Source organism: Polypterus senegalus, chromosome 4 (genome assembly GCF_016835505.1).
Source record: "Polypterus senegalus isolate Bchr_013 chromosome 4, ASM1683550v1, whole genome shotgun sequence".
NCBI lineage: Eukaryota > Metazoa > Chordata > Cladistia > Polypteriformes > Polypteridae > Polypterus > Polypterus senegalus.
In genome coordinates this window covers 37,574,218-37,595,537 of record NC_053157.1, presented here as the reverse complement: position 1 = coordinate 37,595,537, position 21,320 = coordinate 37,574,218, and the positions used below count along the sequence as shown (strand labels likewise).

At 35.9% G+C, this 21,320-nt stretch overlaps 1 protein-coding gene across 3 annotated transcripts in view; it reads right to left on the bottom strand.

Moving 5' to 3' along the window:
* Window positions 1-763: 763 nt before the first annotated feature.
* Window positions 764-21,320, bottom strand: part of malt1 (MALT paracaspase 1) — a 76,134-nt gene continuing 55,577 nt past the window's right edge. For all 3 annotated transcript variants that reach the window (XM_039750478.1, XM_039750479.1, XM_039750480.1), the window contains 7 exons: window positions 20,581-20,758; window positions 18,354-18,428; window positions 16,064-16,191; window positions 13,137-13,286; window positions 10,662-10,819; window positions 5,585-5,710; window positions 764-1,793 (listed from right to left, as the gene is read on the bottom strand). In XM_039750478.1, the coding sequence (XP_039606412.1) occupies window positions 1,305-1,793; window positions 5,585-5,710; window positions 10,662-10,819; window positions 13,137-13,286; window positions 16,064-16,191; window positions 18,354-18,428; window positions 20,581-20,758 (1,304 nt within the window). In that variant the 3' untranslated portion in view covers window positions 764-1,304. The remainder of the gene's footprint in view (window positions 1,794-5,584; window positions 5,711-10,661; window positions 10,820-13,136; window positions 13,287-16,063; window positions 16,192-18,353; window positions 18,429-20,580; window positions 20,759-21,320) is intronic.

Sequence of the window (21,320 nt, the reverse complement as noted above, 5' to 3'; positions counted from 1 at the left end):
AATCAGTTAAAATAGACGGTATAAAGCAGTTCTGGTCAACATATTACTAAAAAGACATAGTAACTCTTTGAAATGTACAGAGAATGACCAAGGGTACCCAAATGTCCTACTCTGCACACTTTCCTTGTCCATGTGTTTTTCTCTGGGGACACTGGTTCCCCCCACCATGTCCCAAAGATGTGCCAGTTAAGTTAACTGGCCCCATGTGGCTGTGTGTATGTTTGGCCTTTGGTCCCCCATTGCAGAATTTTTTGACGGTTTTGTGCCCCGTGTTGCCTGGGTGAAATTACATGATGTTATCTATACCACACATCATTTTTTTTGAGCAGAAAAAAAATATAACTACCAAAACAGAAAAGTATACAAAATTTTATTGGTTTGAATAATATCACATTATATCAAAAAATATGAAAGAATGTAAATTATATATGTTAGACACCAAACAGACTCTAAATATTATAATTCATTATCATAGGTACAGTTACATACAGTTTGATTTATATTTTCTATTGAGATTTTCTTTTTTTTGTTATAACTTTTAAGCAAAAAAAAAAAAGGCAAATGGTAAAATAAGTGTTATACACAACTATTATACATTATATATAATGTTAAACCTGTCTTCTTACTTATGCCTTCTGATTGCTGGTTTGATTCCAGAGCAAAAATAAATAAAAGGAATAAACCATTACATTCTTTCCACAATTAAAATTAGATTTTTTTCAAATTACTTGTAAACTGTACCATAACATTTTTATTGAGTGAGACCCCTTGTAGCTATTTTGGCATGGGTGGCACTGAATATTTTCAACCTACTCAGCGTGGCTCAATGGAGGACACAGTAGTGGTGGGAACTTATCATCTAACAATCAGCGCTCAGAGCGATTTCTCTGCTTATAACTTACTGGTCTATTTCATCAAGTGGCCCACAGAATGATCATTCAGAAGCTAATGAACTGTAGATAATTTGGGAAAGATACGCTGGGCTGTTTCAATTGGACCAAAAAAAAAAAAATCAACAATTAAACATTTAACTGCAAGAAAAAAACTTTTAGTTGTCTTGCTTGAAAAAAGTGTTTCATTTTTAAGACTTCTACCGCAACGAAACCCAATTTTTTTGAAAACAATTCTTGGTGGTATAGTAGAGAAATACTACTGTGTAGCAAATGATAAAATATGTGTATTACATTTCTAAATGTTGCGACTTTATCAGTGTTTTTTACACACTAAAATGCTTGGCAATTTAAAGTAAAACAAAACCAAATACCATGGCAGAAATGACCCCAGTAATCCATTTAGGGTTAGATCTAATTCAGTAATGTGTTGTTAAGCTCAAGGCTGTCTATAAAGCTGCTGTGCAGCTCATTAATATCATCAGTGGTTTCAATGGGGACATTAATTCTGTTGGTCATAACCGACTGTGCTCGACTATAATGGGAAATATTTGAATACATTGTGCTGCAGTCAAAGTCATCTACGGGAGGAGGGCTTTCCATGTTGCTCATGAAAGCATGACCATGGTGGTAAACTCCCAAATGGGAACTGGAGAATGGCTGGTGAGAATATTGGTGATACTGATGCTCAGTGCTTGGGCTATGAGAAGGGCTGGGGCCAGGACTGTGAGATGGACTATGAGGCATGCGACACGTCTGTAGGCAGCTGTTTCTTCTGACCTGGCGATGAATGTCCAGCTTGGCAATGAGAGGCTTTCCAATGTTGACTTCCTTCCTCCAGTCCACCAGATCATCCACAGAGGTGAATGTGCCCTGGAGGCATACCGTGAATGTAAGATGTTCCTTGTGGAAAGAATATAAAAAAAAGATTTTATCATTTTGTTAAAGATGATGAATGAGCAACAATGTTAATATTTTGCCTTGTTGGAAAATCTTGTGAGAATGCCACAACAGTCTCTTCAGGATCACAATATCTGTGGTCAGGTTTTGCCAAACAAAGTCAAAAATACGGCCAGGAAAGAGACTCGGAATGAAACGCTGGAAAGTATCTGCTAGTGATTTGTGTCGGTTGGGAAAAAAATTACAAACAAAGTCACAAAAACATTGAAAAAGTAAACGATAACCAAAATCTACCAGTGTAACCTCGAATGTATTTGCTTGAGGCAACTTGTGCTTGCCTTGTTGCAGTGCAATCAATCCTTGAAGCACTGCGCCATACAGGATGAAGTTCTGCTTGCTGGAATCTGTCACGTATGCACTCTCAGACGTATCTTTAGTGATTCAAAATTTCTGGGGGCTTTCCTTGCATTGTAATTACACATCAGTGACTCTGTAAACACCCAGTGTCCCCATTCAAATTTGAGAGCCAAGTTAAGACAGGAGATAATTAAGAACGACTAGGCCATGGTGGGCAATTTACCCAGGACATTACACCCTACTCTTTACGAAGGATACGCAGAGAACTTTTATGAGAATAGACAGAATCCTCGGTTTAACATCATATCTGAATGACAGCGTCATTTTTTACAACACAGAATCCTCATTACTGCACTGAGGCATTAGGATCCACATTCAAACCACAGGGTAAGAGCCCCCCATCCTGCTAGTCTCACCAACACCTCTTCCAGCAGCAACCCAAGCTTTTTCCTAGATGGTCTCCCATCCAAGTACTGGCTGGGTGCAAACATGCTTAGCTTCAGGTAGTTGTGAAGTGCATATGGTATGGCTGATGACAAGGGAACAAACTGTAAAATATGTACAATGTGTTAGCACTCAAATGAAAAAATGTAACAGGTTTCTAAACAAAAATTCAGACGTTGATCAAAAGACAACTATATTATAATAGAAAAGTATATAGGTAGTTATAATTATGTAAGTGAGAGAGAGGAGTTTAAACTTGTACAAAGAAAGTACTCTATAGACCCAGTTAACAAATATGAACAACAAATGGAACATTACAATATGCAAAGTCCAAATTATTTCATGAAAATCTGGAGGTTTTGTCATAGATAATCAATCATAAACTTGCATTTATTTGGTACATACATTCATATTAGCTAACCATCTTCTTAAGCCAAGTTTATAGTGTCACATTTTTTAAATTTTCAAAGGCTTTGCAAAAATTGTTGTAACAGTTACTCAGTCAATTTAGACATAAAAATTGTTGGTCAAAGAAATAAATATGGATTTTTTTAAAAGGTAGAAAAACACAACATGTGTTCCTTTCCTGCTGAAAAGTAAGTAACATATGATTACAGATACTGCAGCAGCAGTCCATTTAGAGGATGTTTCTTGTGCTGACATTCTACCATCTGCTGGACATCTAAATAATTACACCCCATCATTTTTCAGTCACACTTGTAAAAGAGATATGGTGCTGTGTGATATTTTCACAAAAGGTATAAACACCATATGTACAAATGTACAATCAAATATAGAAATGCTTAAATTAAAAATACAGCTGCAAATCAGTCCGAAGGAGAAAGATCAGTCCATTCATTAATTTTCTGAAACTTAAAGACATACTCTGGCAACACTAAACACAAACAAATAAGCAGCCAATTATCATTTAATAAAGTAACTTTTCATACTGAATGCCATCCCATGATGTAATACAAGTACAGGCATATCAAGTATGAATGTTTACATATAATTTTTATGATTCAAGAAAAAACATGCTCAGTGCCAGGCAAATCGTTAGGGGTAGGGGCTTAACTAGAAAACTTAAGAGTCTAATGCAGGCATTGGAATTGCCTGTAAAGTTTAAAGACCGGATTGTATCGCGTCACAGATCTGGGGAAGGCTACAAAAATGCCTGCAGCATTGAAGGCTGCCAAGAGCACAGTGGTCTCCATAATTCATAAATGGAATAAACTTGGAACAACCATGACTCTAGGTAGAGCTGTCTGAATGGCGAAGCTGAGTAATCAGAGGAGAAGGGCCTTGGTAAGTGAACAAGAACCCAAGTGTCACTCTTGTCTGGGCTCCACAGAAACTCAGTGGAAATGGGAGGAACTTGCAGTGGTGGCTTTCCTTCTGGAACATTCCACTAGTCTGGCCTGTAAAATGGCCAGATGACACATAAATGCCAGTTTGGATTATTCATAAAGGCCTTAAAAAACTCTCAGACCATGAGAAACAATATTTTCTGTTTTGATGAAACCAAGACTGCACTTTGTGGCCTCAATTGTAAGCATCACGTCTGGAGGAAACCAGGAATCACTCATCATCTACACAATACCATTCCAACATCAAAGCATGGTGTTGGCAGCTTCAGGGGCTGGGAGACTAGTCAGGGTTGAGGGAAAGCTAAACAGCAAAGTATAAGAGATTCTGTATCTTTAACAAAAATCTGCCTTAGAACACTCTGGACCTAAGACTGGACCAAAGGTCCACTTCCTACAGAACAACGACCTTAAGCACCAGGTCAACTCAGTGAATATTCTTGAGTAACCCAGCTACAGCCCAGAATTGAACATCTCTAGAGAGATCTAAAAATAGCTCTCCGTTGACAATTTCCATCCAACCTGACAAAGCCTGAGAGGATCTGAACAGAAGAAAAGCAGAAAATCCCCAAATCCAGGTGTGGGAAACTTGCCTCAGCATTTCCAAGAAGACTCCACACTATAATTGCTGCCAAAGGTACTTCAAATAAATATGAATGAAAGATTTTAAGGTTGCGTCAGTGTGATATTTCAAGTTTGTTTTTCGTTGTTTTTTTTCCCAAACTTTTATTTTCACTTTGTTATTCTGGAGTATTGAGTGTTACTTGATTATGGAAAAATGAATTTAGACAATTTTAGCACATGGCCGCAACACAGAAAAATGTGAAGGAGTCTGAATACTTTCTGTAAGCACTGTAAACATTTCTGGAGCAAAATATTTTAGTAAATATAAATATGAAAAAAAATTAATTATGCTGCCTTTTATAGTAGCCAACACACCAAAATACTACAAAAAAAATACAAATTTTTAATTTCTAAATTTAAATTACAGGCAGATTAAGCTGCTTGTTCATGGTCATACAGGAAAGATTTCAGTATGGAATGAAATTACAACTTTTACAGACTGTGACTGATTTCTTTGAGAAGAGTAAATGTTCTTATAAAAATAGCTTCACTAATTAATTAAAATAAATCATGGATGCACTTACAATGACACATATAGGATTTCTTTTAGCTATCATCTATGGTCTGAAAACAAATCTATTTTATTCTTCACTCATTTTTTATTTGTTAAATAATACTAAGGATTTCATATCTAAAAAGCAGAAAGTGGGTGATGTGTTGATTATGCCTCCATCATAACCTGATGTCCTAGGACTGTTCATTGATTCAGCCGAAACTGCTACTTCTGCTACTGCCTCAACTGTTTACACTACAATCTTGTTGTGTCCTTAAGGAGTGCATTTTGGCAAAGTACTCACGGTGAAATGCATAATGTCAATTTGTTTAATAGAATTAAGGAACATATTTTTTTGTAAGCCATTATTGTCAACAAGCAATAGAAAACAGTGCTTATTTAAATCTCACAGGGAAGTTATAACGGGTAAAATACATGCCCTGGGATATAAAGGGCTTTAGTAAAACAGGTTAGGAGGAAATGTTGGATCGGCGTGTCCGGTAGACCCTTACCTTTAGTTTTTGCAAGGAACTTAGTCTTGTATACAGACAGTGTTCAGGAAGACTTTTAGATAGTAAATAACTGCCAGTTTCCTCTGGGGTGACTTTGTTTGTTTCCTTGGGGTCTACATCCAGGTCCTAAAGTAAGAAATGTTTATTAAAAACATAAAATAAAACAGATAAATCAATAAAATCTGCTATACAAGTTCAGTCATTACTGTCTGTATTTAAAGCCCATTGTAACAAGGAATGTAAAACATTACCATAGACAATTAAATTAAATTCTTATCACACTGCATTTAGTTAAATAATGCTATTTCAGTTTTTCATATTTTTTATGAAATAACAGTACTTTGCACTTACTTTGAAGACCAAAGAGCTGCAATAGCTGCATAGACTCAGGAGAAGGCCATTACAGTTACAAACATCTCTTCACAGAATCCACTTAGCTTCCCTGTAAAGTCGTCCCACAGCATGCAGACCTATATGTCACACCCAAACCCCGGTCACCTTACTGTAAAGCTGCCTTAAGAAAAAAACCTTAAGTGTTTTGTATTTCTTATCTGCTGTGACTACATTTGTATATGAAGAAATTAAGAAGTGCTAAATGGGTGACAGTAAGCTTCATATTGCCTTTAATAAAAATCCATCCATCTGCCCATATTCTTAACCAACTCATTACAATTTTATGGCTTTAGAGATATAGCGCCTAGGGCAAGAATCAGCTCTGGATATGATGCTGTCCTATCACATACACAAACACTTACTCACACTTTGATTTGCCTGTTAATATAATGCAGAATTCTTGGATGTTAGAGGTAACTACAAAACAAGCACAAAACTCAAGAACAACAGGCAAATATTACAATTAAAGAGACCTGGTTCTATCTGGCATTGCTAAGAATGAAAGTGTAAAAATGTCAATTTAGAAAATAAACTACTAAACGGATAGACCAATCCTAACCAAAATAAACCAACAATTTAATTTGTTTGCTGCTCAAATCCTTTACAGGCACATATATTTTCATGTTTCCATTTGTTGTGTAATTCTGCTGTAGCTAGCCAGACAGTACTTCAATATTATGTTGCATTTCTTAAAATTATAAATTAAAAAAAATGAATCTGATTAAATTGGTATCAGAATTGCCATTTAGTCAAACGTGAAAACTCCTTGATACATTATCATCCTTTCAATATTCCATTTGTAACTCTTTACCACCTGTTACTAGGACATGTATGTTGTCCTGTGCTTATTGCATAATATAATTATCATCTGCCTCAATAAAATGAAAGGAACAGAGGAGTACATGTGTAAATAATTATTGCTGCTCTGTACATGCTAATGTTTGTACAAGCTTACGTACAGACAATATTTCATCATGTCTCTTTCAGAAGTGTATACTAATTAGGCAAAATTGTCTGACACAAGGTTCTAATTTTATTTCAGTGGCTTCTATATGTGCAAAGACAAACATAATAAAGAACCAGCTAACAAAGATGTTGTTTAAATTAAGTGTGGTGTCAGAACAACTATAAGCACAGAGTTCAGGATATGCCTAACAGCCAAAAAAAAAAAAAAAAACTGAAAGCAGGGAACATTTGTTATGTTAAGTCTAAAAAACATTTTTCCTTTCATTATATCATTACATAGCACCATTTAATTGCTTTTGATCTGCACCTATCCTTGCCCAGAAATGTGCAAATAAGAACCAAAGGTACAGAAATAACAACAACTCAGATTAATAGCATACACAAAGTAGTCTGCAAATAGCTCTATCTTATATTTTAAAAGAGCTCAAGATAAAAATCAAAGTGAAAATTTACCTTTTTACTATTTTGATTTTTATAATTGTATTACAGGGAACAGGATGCAAATCAAGGATAAGGTTGCATACAGCATACCATAGATTTCTGTTTCATAGTAATCTTAACACCATTTCCTAGCTATCTCACTGTGGTTTAAAGAGACCACATACTCTCTCAAATTAAGTCATAGTGTGGAGAAGACATATTTGTGATCTTAAAAGTTTGTCCGAACTAAGGCTAGGAAATGATTAAAAATAAACTGCACAATAACCCCTACTACTCTAAAACAGAAAAAAATATGAGTAATAGCTAATCTGATAAATAACAAATGATTACTGGCAATGATTCATCTAAAATTAGAAGCACTATGTTTAAGGAACTTTAATAGTAAACCAGACAACTTAAGAATGCACACTGAGCAATTAGTTTCAGGTCTAGTATTACTGTATTACAGTATGCTACACCTTGGGTGATCTGCCTTTGTAAATATCATTAGGTTCTAACAAAAAATAAACAACCATCTTTAGGCTTACCTCGATGTACACTGTTGAAAAAGTTACTTTCAGTAGTTCTTACACAATAATGAGCACCCGCTTATTGAAACACACTGTTTTCAAATCCTTCACCATGGATATTGTTAAGCTCTCTTCTCATTTTAGTACTGGGGGACAGTGTTAAAGAGTGAGCACCGGCTGTCTGAGATGTCTATTTTATTAAAGTGAGCAATACGTGTTTGACACTCAACAAATTTAGGGAAGAAAGGGAAAACGAGAAGTCTCAGCAAATGATTTTTTAGGAGTTTAATACCCTACTGTTGGTTCTAGCCAAATTAGCAAGTTTGATGGCAGATGAGACAATACTGGCTGAAATAAAAAAAAAGTTAGTAATCATTCAACAAATGCATTTATTCTAATGAATGTACACTTCTAACAATAACATAACTGCTAAATATCTGAAGTTAGTGAGATTTACCAATGTCATTGTAAAACTCCCTCCAAACTGATATGACTTTTGGCTGCTACTCCTAGGCTGAAGACAAACTACGAAAAGTTTTAGTTTCCCACTTAGCTGACTTGTGTTGGGCTCTATTTGAGAACTACATATTTTTACTTAAAAAAGACTCCTTACTTTTTACTTCCATTGTTAGTAATACAGTATACTGACTGTATAAAGAATAAGATTTAATATTGCACATGAATATGACGTGTAATTCAGCCACCAAATATTTTTTTAAATTATAAAAAACAAACACACAACTGTGGGCTAAAACTTTGTCACAGTCAGACAGAAATTGTAAGTGGTTACTCACCACTCAGTCAAAGTGTTGAGATAAAGTCAAATTCCAATGAGATGAGAAAGCTATGAACCGTACGCCAGAATGCCAGAACCTAAACTGCACTTGTTCACAGACCAAATCCATAATTTTGGACAAGTTTCTACTGGTGCTGCAAAGGAATTTATAAGCAAGTTTTGGCGATGCAAATCACAGTGGCTCTCTGGAGACAGCCTTTAGCAAACAAACTCTATTAACAACCTATTATCTGCCCACAAACATTCTAAAACAGTGCTGCAAAAACGAAATGAAAAAAAAAGATGTAAACACCGTATATATTCGCATATACTGTAAGTTGGGTCTTGGAACCCAAAAAATCAATCATAAAATTAGACACCGTCTTATACGCCCGTTCAAAAATTCAAAACTTCATTTATCTTTTACATCTTCTTGCTTCCCTTCAATCTCGCACCAGTTTCTCAGACACAAAGAATTTTGTTGCAGAAGTGCAGCTACCAATTTCTTTCACCACTTCAATGACTTTTAATTTAAAACCAGCTTCATATTTACTGCTGATCGAGTTTGTAGAGAAGGGACGCTCTTACGATAAAGGTAGACAAGGGTGTGAGATACAAAAAACACAAAATAGTTGCAAACTATTCAAAATAGTCCAGGTATTGCCGTATGGTCACATAGGCACAATACACAGAAAAAAAGGCAGTGTGCTCCATGGTTACTCTCTCAGGTGGGCGTTAGCATATCATAATCGCTTGGACCAATAGCGCGAGTTTTCCACATTTGACATTATAAAATACTGGAAATTATACGGTAAAATCAAGCCCCGACTTATCCATGGGAGAACTTAAACGTGAGTATATATAGTGTCTCTTAGGCAAGGAAATAAAATGAAAACATGGGAAAATTAGGATTGAAAATGTAACTTTTAAAATATTAAAGTCTCATGAACTGAAAAAAAATATCTAAAGCATACAAAACAGGGAAAAAATGTGTTTTCCTGTTCTTCACAGTATCATTGTAATGACCACACATCACATGTAGGTAATACAAAACCACCACACACATCCAAATTCTCACCATTGGAGCCTACAGATATAGCTATATGACCTATAAACCTATCAGATCATTACATTCTGCTCTTAAAATAAAGCTGTTTTAGTCCATCTTTTTACTTGATCTATCAGCATGGGGTTGTGTATTCTCTCAGTATTTACCATTAAATTTTTCCAATACCAATTATCTTTTCACATTAGGTGATCACTTAGTTCACCAGTATGGAAATGCCATGCCTGCTGATGATGTACAATAGTTCAGAGGCAGTGAAACAGCCTACAGTAGAATAGTTATAACAAATACTATTTCTTGCTGGCAACCTGCACAGATGTAACCCTCTGCCTGCCAATGGCCAGTAACTTCTCCTGACCCTTCTACCTGAATGAGATAAAATCCTACAACTGCAAATTTAGAAACTCTTTGGCTCTGTGCGTCCAGAGGTGTCAAGTTGTGGTGGCTGCAGAGGGTGGTCAAACAAGATGCTAAAAGACTTCAATACCACTGTTTTTATTGTTCTTCCATTATTGTTAAACTGTTTCGCTTTTCAGTTGCCTGTTCTTTTTTGTGTATCATTATTATAGCAATGAAGCTTGAAATTTCAATCAAAAAACTGGTGTTACATTTCTTTTTTTCTCATTAGTTTATTATAAAACATATTAAAAACAACACAGGTCACTCAATGACTGCATTTTTAACAGGAAAAACTATGGTTTTGATAAATACATTTAAAAAAAATCACAAACAGAAGCAGAAAACACAAATGACCCAGATCACAGAAACATTGCCATTAAGCTGAAAGAGAAACCAATGATGATGACGATGACTATGTATTGTACACTTCAACAATTTAGAACAAAAAGTATAAACACTAACTTATAAATTCAGCACAGAAAAAAGAATCACTTTACAGTTATAGAAAAAAAAAATGACAAGTCTTACCGGTGTGAAATTTGTAACATATGCTTGGCAGGATGTCATATCAATTGGTTTTTTCACAATACTTGTGTAAATCACCATGACATTAGAAAACTCAGCAGCAAACCCAAGTTTAATCTTGACTCCACAGTCAAAGTCTAAACACATGCTTTCGGGAAGCTCTAGAAACAAAATAGCATTAAGTCAGGAAATCTTAAAAGAGACTCAATATCCTGAACTGTGTCCTTTTTAAATGTTAAATACATACAGAGTGCATGGTCATATTTCAATTAATCATGTTTAAAAAAATGCTAATATAGGGTGAGCCAAAAAGAAGTACCACATTTCAAACATTTATTCTACAAAAACGCTACAAGATAAAGTAAATTTTATTACAACACAAGAAAGGGTACACAAAATAGATGTTTTTACTGTGTTTTAAACAATTATGTCTTCAAGGTGGTGTGTGTACACTTTCAACTTGAGGTAGCCCCACAAGAGGAAAACGCATGGAGCGGGAACAGGCAAATGTAAAGGCCACCTGACATAGCTGTTCAGGAAGCAGCTTCCCCAGAAGCACCTCCGGCAAAATTTGTATGGATCTGTGCGCCTACAGTCTACAATGCCAAATTCTGCCATCGCATACCAAAATGTAACATGCTCACTGTGCTGGGGTCTCTGATGAAAATCACGGGGTCTGGTTTCACCCCAATAGCAAAGGTTTTACTTATTTACACAACCAGTCAAATGGAAATGCGCCTTGTTGCTGTACATGATGATGGCATCTCGATGAACAGTTTGCAGAATGTTTGTGCACAACTTTCTACAGCTCTCCCAGTCTTTCTCAGTGAGTTCCTGCACTACAATCATTTTGTATGGATGGAAATTAATGTCCTTATGCAAAATCTTCCTCAAACACATGTTGAAAATGCCTAAGGCAGAAGCACATTTGCATGCTGAATGTCTAGGAGACTGCAAAACTGATCCCCTTATAGCTTGGATATTTTCAGGCATTTATACAATCCGAGGACAGCCTGGAAATTTTCTCTTCAATACTGTACCTGAAACCTACAAGGGATTGCCTTTCAAAGGACACCCACTCCAACCCAATGACCTTGAGAAATTGACTTCATTTTGGCTCACCCTGTAGTACAGACTATCTACAGTGAACAGGTATCAAATAATCTGTACACTGCACATGCAATTTAAATATAGAACATAATATTACTTTATACAGTACACATTTTATCTGTAAAAATGTTAATGTAGAATTGTAAAATGGTTTTGTACATTTATATTGCTGCTTCAAGTCAAGAAGCACATCCAACTTCCAACCTATACAACTAATTTTCATTTCATCCATCCTTAGGACCCACTTATCTAATTTTGGGTTATGATGGGCCAGATCCTACCCCAGCAGAATCATGTTTAGGACACACTGACAGATACCCATACTCACTTATTTTGTTTTAAATTGGGGCTCTCTGGAGTCCACTTCTAAGCTTCCTTGCTCATGTGATGTCTGGCAGGAGGTTCAGTTGTTTCATCAATGAATGAACCCACTGAGCCCCTTCACCCCAGCACCAGAATACTCACTTATTCTGAGCCAATTTAGAATTATATATTAACTTAAAGGGAGCCTGGGGCGCAGTAGTAGTGCTGCTGCCTTAAAATAAGGAGAATGGCCTTAAAGTCCCAGATAATCCCAAAATGGACTTTGGAAGTTCTCCTTGTGCTTGTGAGGTTTTTCCCACTGCTGCAGTTTCTTTACAAACACATGCCGATTAGAAGGATTAGCAAGGCTAAACTGGCCCTGTGTGTGTGTTCACCCTGTGATAGGTTGAGACTTTGTCCAGAAATTGGACCTGCCTTGTACCCAGTAGTTATTGTAATAGGCTCCAGCTTCTCCAAACCATGCTCTGAATAATCAGATCTAGAAAATGAATGAATGGATGGATATTAACTTATTACACAAGGAGTACTTGGATAAAAAATAATAATGAAATAAAAATATATTTAATTGCTGAAAACAGAATAGACAAGAGATACTACTGTTTCTGTTCTTTGCCCCAACCTCACACACCTCAAACTTGCATGTCAAAATATCTTAAGAGAAAATTATATTGAAATTCAACCCAATTCAATTCACATCAGCTTATTCTTATGCAGAATACTCAGAAGATTACCTCAAAATGCATTATGTGGATTAACATATATGAAATGGCAGCAAAATAATACAAAACCATGCATCATTTTCATACAAATAAGAATAAATTATCAAAATATAGAGTAATAAACTAATAATTTTTTATTACGCTTTGTATCAAGTTATTTTGAAGATAAACTTTAACAAATTCCAATGTAGTAAATAAAAAAATATGTATCAGTATAGGAGAAAATTATGTCATTTTTGCCTGTTTATATTAAAAAGCAGCTACTCTAAAAGAAGCAGCAATTATGAAAAAGAAAACAAAATAATTATGTGTTTTAAGGTTGTACCATGAGCCTTTGCCCACTGCAAATTGCGGGCCATTGCTTCAGCTGAGCACCCAATAGGTTGGATTGGATCAGTTAAAGATCTTTTTTCTGAAAGGCAGCTGCGTATTTCCAAAGCTTGCTTTCCCTTTGTGGGATCAAACTTGCCCATATCTACAAAAGAAATAGATACATATTACGTTTTCATATACACCACAAACATGAAGAATTTTTTTAAGTAATATTAAAAATGTACGACACCTAGATTACTAATATAAAAAACATGGACAACACCACAAAGAGACAGCATATTTTTTATCACGATGTGTACTGATGGTGACACAATGCAGCCCACTGCTGAATCAGGTCTGTATTCACTTTGAGTCTCTAAATGTACTCCACCTATTGGCATAAGATTCTGCAAAAATGTTTGCATGTTTCCCCATATGGACTGATATTTTTCTACCTCACTTTATTTCTTTCTCTATCAAAAGGGTACTGAAAATAATTGCATGCATGGTTGGAGGGTATAATATATTCCACACACTAATATATCGTTTCTGGAAGTAGATAACAAGTTATCTCTGTAGGAAGAATGAGAAATAATCTACAACTATGACAAAAGAATAGCAACTCATCAAAATTAATAAAAATAAAAATGTGCAGTGAAGGGTGAGATAAAGGCTGTGTCAGTGTGTATCCGCTTAAGAATAAAAACAGACAAAAAGTAATTTCATGCTGAAAATAAGTAATACCATACCTACTGATGGCTCAACAGCTAAAGCTTGTATTTATAATTTAATTTTTGTTTTTTTAATGTTACAGTACATACAGTATACACAATACACACAAATCAAAACATTCTGAATTAGTTGACACTGCAATAATAGCTTTCCTCATAGCAGACTAGTACCAGCTTGATTGGCTAACCTAGACATCTTACAGAAACAGATTTAATTTGTCTTACTGATTTACAAGGGGGTACGGTCAGGACTGTGACTGACCCACTCAAGTACATCTACCAGTTTTATTCTTGAATCACAAGAAATGTGTTTCTTTTTTTCTTTCTTCAAAGGCTACACTTTACTGTCACTTTAAAAAAAATTAACATTTTATTTTAGATAATGTCTCATGTTGAACATTAGCTATATGAGTTTCTGCCATGCAGAAAGCTTTATATTTTGGTCAAAATGTTATAAAGTAATATCCCCTAAACACAAATTCCTATCACCCAATCCTAACATGGCCACCCGTTCAGGAAGATTCAAAAGATTTTTTTGACATTTTTACTATACAGTCCTTTATTATGCAAAGCTTTGTTGCTGAACTTTAAGTTCAATTTTAGACACTGAAATAATTGTATTTATCCTTACAGCTACCCTCCTTCATACTTGACTGCACAATTTGAAAGGACTGCATTCAATAGGCAGGGTCTGGGTGATGTGATACAGTTTTTCTTCTGTTGATTACTGAATTAACTGTGCTTAGTTTAGTATCCAAACTCTAAGAAATGTTTTTCCACCATTTTTCTAGTTTATGTATTTTAATTTCTTAATTTCCCAAGCTCATAGCAAGCCTTATTGTTTATTTATGTGTATTTCTTTTAAATTCACTAAATACTCAAAAATCCTCATCCTGCTCCGTTACAATGAAGGGTAACTGCCTCTTCAGGTTCAGTGACCCTAAACTCAAGGTGTTACATCTGTCACAAATGCAAGCTTTCTTGAAAGAAGATTCTGACAAGCTCAAACAAAGAAACAAATAAGACTGGACTTGTAATGGCTTGGTTTTTACTATTTTGTTAGGTGGAGATTTTCCGCTGAAGACTATAAATAAAGCCTATATTCTTACTCATTTAATTATTATGTATGTAACCTCTCTCTTCTGCTAATTATTAACTCCATGACAGCTTGTAGTTGTTGATCTGTAGCAGATTAAGATTAGTTTACTTGTCTACAACATCCTCATATGATTTATGTTATCTCAACACACCATAAGTACTCAGCATACCACCTGAGCATTACAAGATGTGAATTAACCTGTAAAACTCTAAAAGACTTCAGATAATTCACACTGTCTTAAGTGCTTTACTGCAGACAGGCCCTCAAGTAGATCTGAAGTGGCTTTAATGATTGCTACATTTAAGCGTTTCCTTCTGTAGTGGATTAAATGTATCAGTTGCGATTAGTTTGCCACTGTAATTAACAGCAGTATTTCTGCTTTTTTACTTGGGTACTGAAGCTGTATAACTAAAGCACCCTTAATATCAAAAACCTTCTAGCCGGCTGGAAATAACTTTCTATCCCTCTTATCTGTAGATTAATTTAGTAGTTGGTTTCTGTTACTTGTCATTTCTAATTGTGCCCTAAAATGCCTGGTGTTAACTAAATGAGAGTTAATTTTATTTAACCAAAGATTCCTTACTATATTTTCTTACTGGTTTTTGTGATTGGTATTTAAAATTCATTAAATAATTCCTCTTTTGCCAATGTTATAGCCTCTTCACCTGCTACAGTTGATATAAGCACTGGCATGAACAAAGGCACATACTCATTTGTACTTAAATAAACTATATACTTTGTCCATGTAGAAATAAAAAATAGCAAAAAAACATCTAAATGGAATAAAGATCTAAAAAGACGAGCACTGTCCATTAGAGGGAACCAAAATAGAAATTTTAGGGGTAAATGCTGAGTTAGGTAGAGATGAATACATTGACATCAGTGCTTCTAATAACATGGCACAGCATGCTACCTGTGCAAGTACGACATTAATAGCTGTTAAGACTGTAAAAACACATTGAGCTTACATTCTTTGCTAATATTACTAATGTAACTAGTATCTATTTATGATTTTAAAACTAGATGCATTTTTTTCAGTAATACACAGAACTGTAAAATATTACTTGTGACATCAAAGTAAAGAATTAAAAGAGCAACTTCCTTAAATACCTTCTGCAACTCTGTCAAGAACGACTGTGATTTTTTCATGTTCCAACAAACGTTTTTTAAGAAATTTGATGAATACTCCATTTGTCAGACCTGTGGAATTAAGTTCAAATGCCTCTGCATCTTGGCATCTATTAGCAGAAAATAAAGAAAAATAAAGTTAGCTTTCAGAATAAAAAACATTTATTTAACTTTCAATAAACTATTTAAAAATAACTTTTTAAAAATCAAAAATTTGTTCCAACTTTAGTGTCAGTTGCTTCTGATTAAAGTAATTGAAATGTTATCAATAATTTGCCAATTATGAATTAAAATTATGTCTGTGTACACTTATTGAAAGATACAGTTTATGATTTTAATGTAATAAAGATGTTCTTTATTAGGCATAAGTGATGTCTCTCTTGAAACATAAGCACACCGCATATCTCTTGAATCTTAGATTTGAATTCAAACTGAGAAGTCTCCTTTTTCATGTATTCACAGTATATGAACCTTACTTAGTTTAGTATCCAAACTCTAAAAAATGTTTTTCCACACTTTTTCTAGTTTATGCATTTTCATTTCTTAATTCCCCAATAAACAGGTTTTGTCTGGGTAAGCAAGTATTCTGTCACCATGCAGAAACACTTCTCCTATGGATATTTCATTACTCCAAATTGCCTCTCTTTCCAGTTTGTGATTGCACAAGGAAGGATATAGCTTTTTAGCATTAATGAATAAAGTAATTTTCAAAATTCAAGTAAATGAGATGTCATGAAATAAAATGTACCTTCTGAGAGCCAAATAATTGAGTCTAAATATAAGACCACTTCAGAAAATCCCAAAAGGCTCTTTCACATTTAACTATTTTTTTCATGCTAAAGTTCACTGGAAAATTGACAGGAGGCTTTCTATTGAGAATGAATGGGGGCATCGTTGGGCGATTCATCACCAGCCCACCTCACAGTCACCTCCACTACACTATGCTGCCTGCAACGTCCGCCCACCAAGAATGAACACGGTGCAGCCAAAGGCGGGTAGCGAATCGCCCCCATTCAATAGGCAGCCATCCGATGCACACTACAATGTTACCCCCCAGCCACCCCGTTCACCCTCATTGGCCTCCGTTCAGCCACAACCGGGTCACCGCTTGCAGCATTACCAGCTACCCACCAAGAACGAACAGGGCAGCCGTGTGTGGTGTGCAGACAGTGAAACCGCTTGCCGCCGGGAGCCGCACGAGGGACACTACACTGCGCGTGCAGAGAAAATGCCCCCCTCCAGCCTCTGTCCAGCCACTGCTTGCAGTGTCCCCAGGCTGAAGATGACGGAGCGGCAGTTACTGAGGAGCATGCGTCGCAGCTGTGGCCCTGTTCAGTAGTCGTAGGTCGGATGACTGTAACCTGTGGACTACCTGTATTGGTCAATTTAACTTACCTAACTTTTTAGTTAAGTTAATGCACTGCATATATTTAATCTTTCAATCTCTTAAGACAAACCTGTAGTACTTCAGGGGGTCATTAGGTACACAGCTTTAAGGGCTCTCTATACTTAATTGATTAGTCACTTATTGCTATTGTGAGATGTGGCCGGCTTGTCATCCTGGCCAATACCCCCAGGCCGCCAGATGGAGCCCTCCCTGCAGTATGGAAGTGCCCCGAAGACCAGCAGGGAGTCATGGGACATGTAGTTTTTATACAAGACCCTGCTGGATACCACAGGGGCCACAAGAGGGAGCTGCAGGGAGGACAGAAGACTTATTTGTGCCCTTTAACCCGGAAGTTCGTCAAAGGAAGAGCGATGGGCTTCCGGCGTGAAGAAAAGAACACTTCCGGGTCAGGGTATATAAAAGGACTGTGGGAGCTCCCAGACGGAGAGCTGAGCTGGGTGGAAGGGTGGCAACGCGTCTGGGAGTCGGAGGATTGTTTATTGGATTATTATCGTGTATTTGTTATTGGTTTATGAGTATTGTGGAGGAGAGGGTGCTTTGTGCACTGTGGCGATTGAATAAAGTCAACGTTTGGACTTTTACCAGGTGTCTGGAGTCGTGGACAGGGGTTCAAGGGAGCGAGAGCGCCCCCTATCTGTCACAGTATGTAAAAAGCAAAGCCTATGATAAGGTCTTGTTGTGCAACAGTACGTTATTAATAAACACCCCATAGGTAGCTCTTATTCAGGAGTCTTATCAAAAGTGACTTTTCTAATTAAGACCAAGGTGTATCTTAATATCTTATTGTACGGTTGTAACAGATACACACAGTTAGGCCCTATCGTAAAGTTTAACCAAAATACGGTCTTCACAATATGAACTTACGTTGCATATCCAAACACAATATTTGCAGTAACCCTCAGGGCTTCTACATTTGGTATACGGTCATCATGAACATTCCTGCAATGAGGAAAATAATAATAAAAAGCATGAGATTAATTTCTTATGCCTTAATTAGACACTTTTTTTTAAAACATGAAAGAAAAGATTTTTCTCAACCATCAAATAAGTAACATGCTGTATAAAAAATATATCATTTTTGGGTGAAGTATTCCTTTCAGGTTAAAATCAGACACCAGCATGCAGGGGCATCTGAGCTGCATGAAGGGGAAATATTGCCCATTATCACTGAAGAAACTAGAAATTCTCCCCAGATCCTGTCACTGATTCTTGGGCCTGAAGCCACCCCAGGAGGAAGATTTAAAGGCTGCCTCTATGCCGCAGACCACATGAGTGCAAAGTTGGGTTAGAGGGACAAACATTCAGTTGATGCCAGGAAGCCCGGCTAAAATTTGGATAGAGTTCAGTGTTTCTGTATACCCCAACTAATAAACAGGTTCAACAACAGTTTATGCAGCATTATACTAGTTATAGTTTCTTGTTTTGAAGATGTTTATTTGCACTCTTTGTTCTCTCCATATGTACCCTTTCCAGTAGTTAATTTTATTTAATAAAGACTTAATCTTGGGCCTTCCATGTATTGTTCTGAGGACAGATTGCTTTCATAATACACTTAAAACACTGTTTCACCTTTACTGTAATTATATTAAAAACTGATTTGTGACTAAATTTAAACTGAAAAGTGCATGCATCCATTTTGTAAACCTCTTAATCTAATTACAGAGAACCAAAGAGTATTCTAGCCCTACTGGGAATAAAGCACTATCTAGTGGGGCACTAGATTGTCAGTGGGTATGTTCACTCACTCACCCACTATCATGCACAGGACAATTTACTTACAGAAATCTGCATGACCAGGACATGCTCAGAGTAATTTGAGGGAAGCACAACAGGATATTCAAAAATGCAGGTGAGGGTTTGATTCCAAATGTGGGACAAATGCAAATTTTGTTGTCTTACGGTCAAAACAAGATCCCTAACTATTACTAGAAAAAAAGTTCCCGGATAATTGGTAGCATCTGAAGATTTTATTCATGAATCGAAAACTTTCATATCAGGAACTGTACACTACCATCTACAATAGGAAGTGAATAACAATGTCACATGTATCAACAGTACCTGGCCATGTGACTTGTGACAGATGTTGGAACTATAAATAATAAATAATATTGCCATGGTCACGAATACAGAAACAAAAATGTAGCACTGGTGAGAAAAACAAGCCACAAAACAAATCCAAAATTAATATTTTATATGTTTTCACTGCAAATTCAGTATAATAAAGTTTACAGGATGTTTAAAAACACTAGCATGCATGGCTTTAACATATGGGGAAAGTTAAGAGAATATGCACATTTGTCAGAGACATTCACCAGGCCACAATCTGAACCCAGATCCAGAGATCAGTTAGGCAGCATTGCTAACCAACTTCCGCACCATGACAGATCTATGAAAAGTGCTAAATAAAATAAAAACTGCTTCATTGACTGAATGAGTTAACTTCTCAACATAAAACTATAAGTTCAACAGAATAGACTCTAAAATACACCACGGCATAATAGAGTAGCGAAATACAACAGAGTAGTGTTCTTTCTGGATATTTTTTTTAACAATTAAGTTATAGTATATCCTTGTGGGTGAAGCTTATGAAATATAAATTAAGGAGTCTAACATTCTCAAATGTACTTAATCTAATGCAGGGTCAGAGGGAAGTCAGAGTATATCATCAAAGTATAGCACTAGGTGCAAACAGTAAACGGTTCTGGACAGAGTGGCAGTCCTTTGTTTGTCCCGCTCAAACATATACTTACTGTATACTCACATACAGACAGGTGCCAAATTGGAATTACCAATAAACCTAAACCTATGTGTTTTTGAGGGTGTGAATGGAAAACCAGACTACTATGAACATCTCTTGAAGACAAAAGCAGTATGTGTAATCTTCACACAATGAATGTCCAGGTACAGGATCCAAATCCAGAACTATGGATCAATGAGGCAGTACTATTACATGATAATGAAACCCAAATTAACATATAGTCATAACCAAGCTGTATATATGTAAAAATCAAAACTTCAGTAGAATGCTATTAATATGAAATGCTCTGTAGCTCTTCACTGATAGGGGGAAAAATGGCATGGATCTACCTACCTTTTACGGCACATATCCAGAAGAAAGACATTTAAGCCTGTTTCCTTCTCCTGCATCAATTTTAAAATGCTCTGAACACAAAGGCAATTTGCAGAGTGATAAGGATTAGGGGCATCAACAGGAACCATAAAACTGTTCCCGTAGTTCTCATATCCATGACCTGCATAGTAGAGAAGACCTGTGGAAGAAAATAAAATTAAAAATCAAACAGTTCACAAACCTGTTCAAAAGGAAATATGTCATTTGTGGAGTTATTGTTCAGCATAACTTTGGAAACTTTAAAGCAGAAAACAGTTCTACAAAGAAAGAGACAACAAAATTAGTTGCTCATATGACCACAAAAATGTGATGCTTTCACACAGAAAGAGTTTCATAATTAATCTCATTATCAAGACATAAGTGGCTTCACTTAAAGGTGCTGGTATGCAAGTTCACTCACAGCGTCTATGCTACAAAATGGATGCATCATCTTATTAATAACAGAAAATAAATCTTGCATAGGAAGCTTGGAATAAAAAAATCACTTTTACTGATTTTAGTGATTTTTTTAGACATGCATCTTTAAAGAGTGGGATCAAATCAAATCATTGCAAGCTTTACTAACATTGTTTTACAGGTACAAACTATTTACATCATAATATAACAGTAAATAAAGACTAACAAAAAATAGGAAAGGATTGCAACACTGAAGCACTGACATCATGTGTTTTAGATGCTTTCAATATGCAATACTAATAACA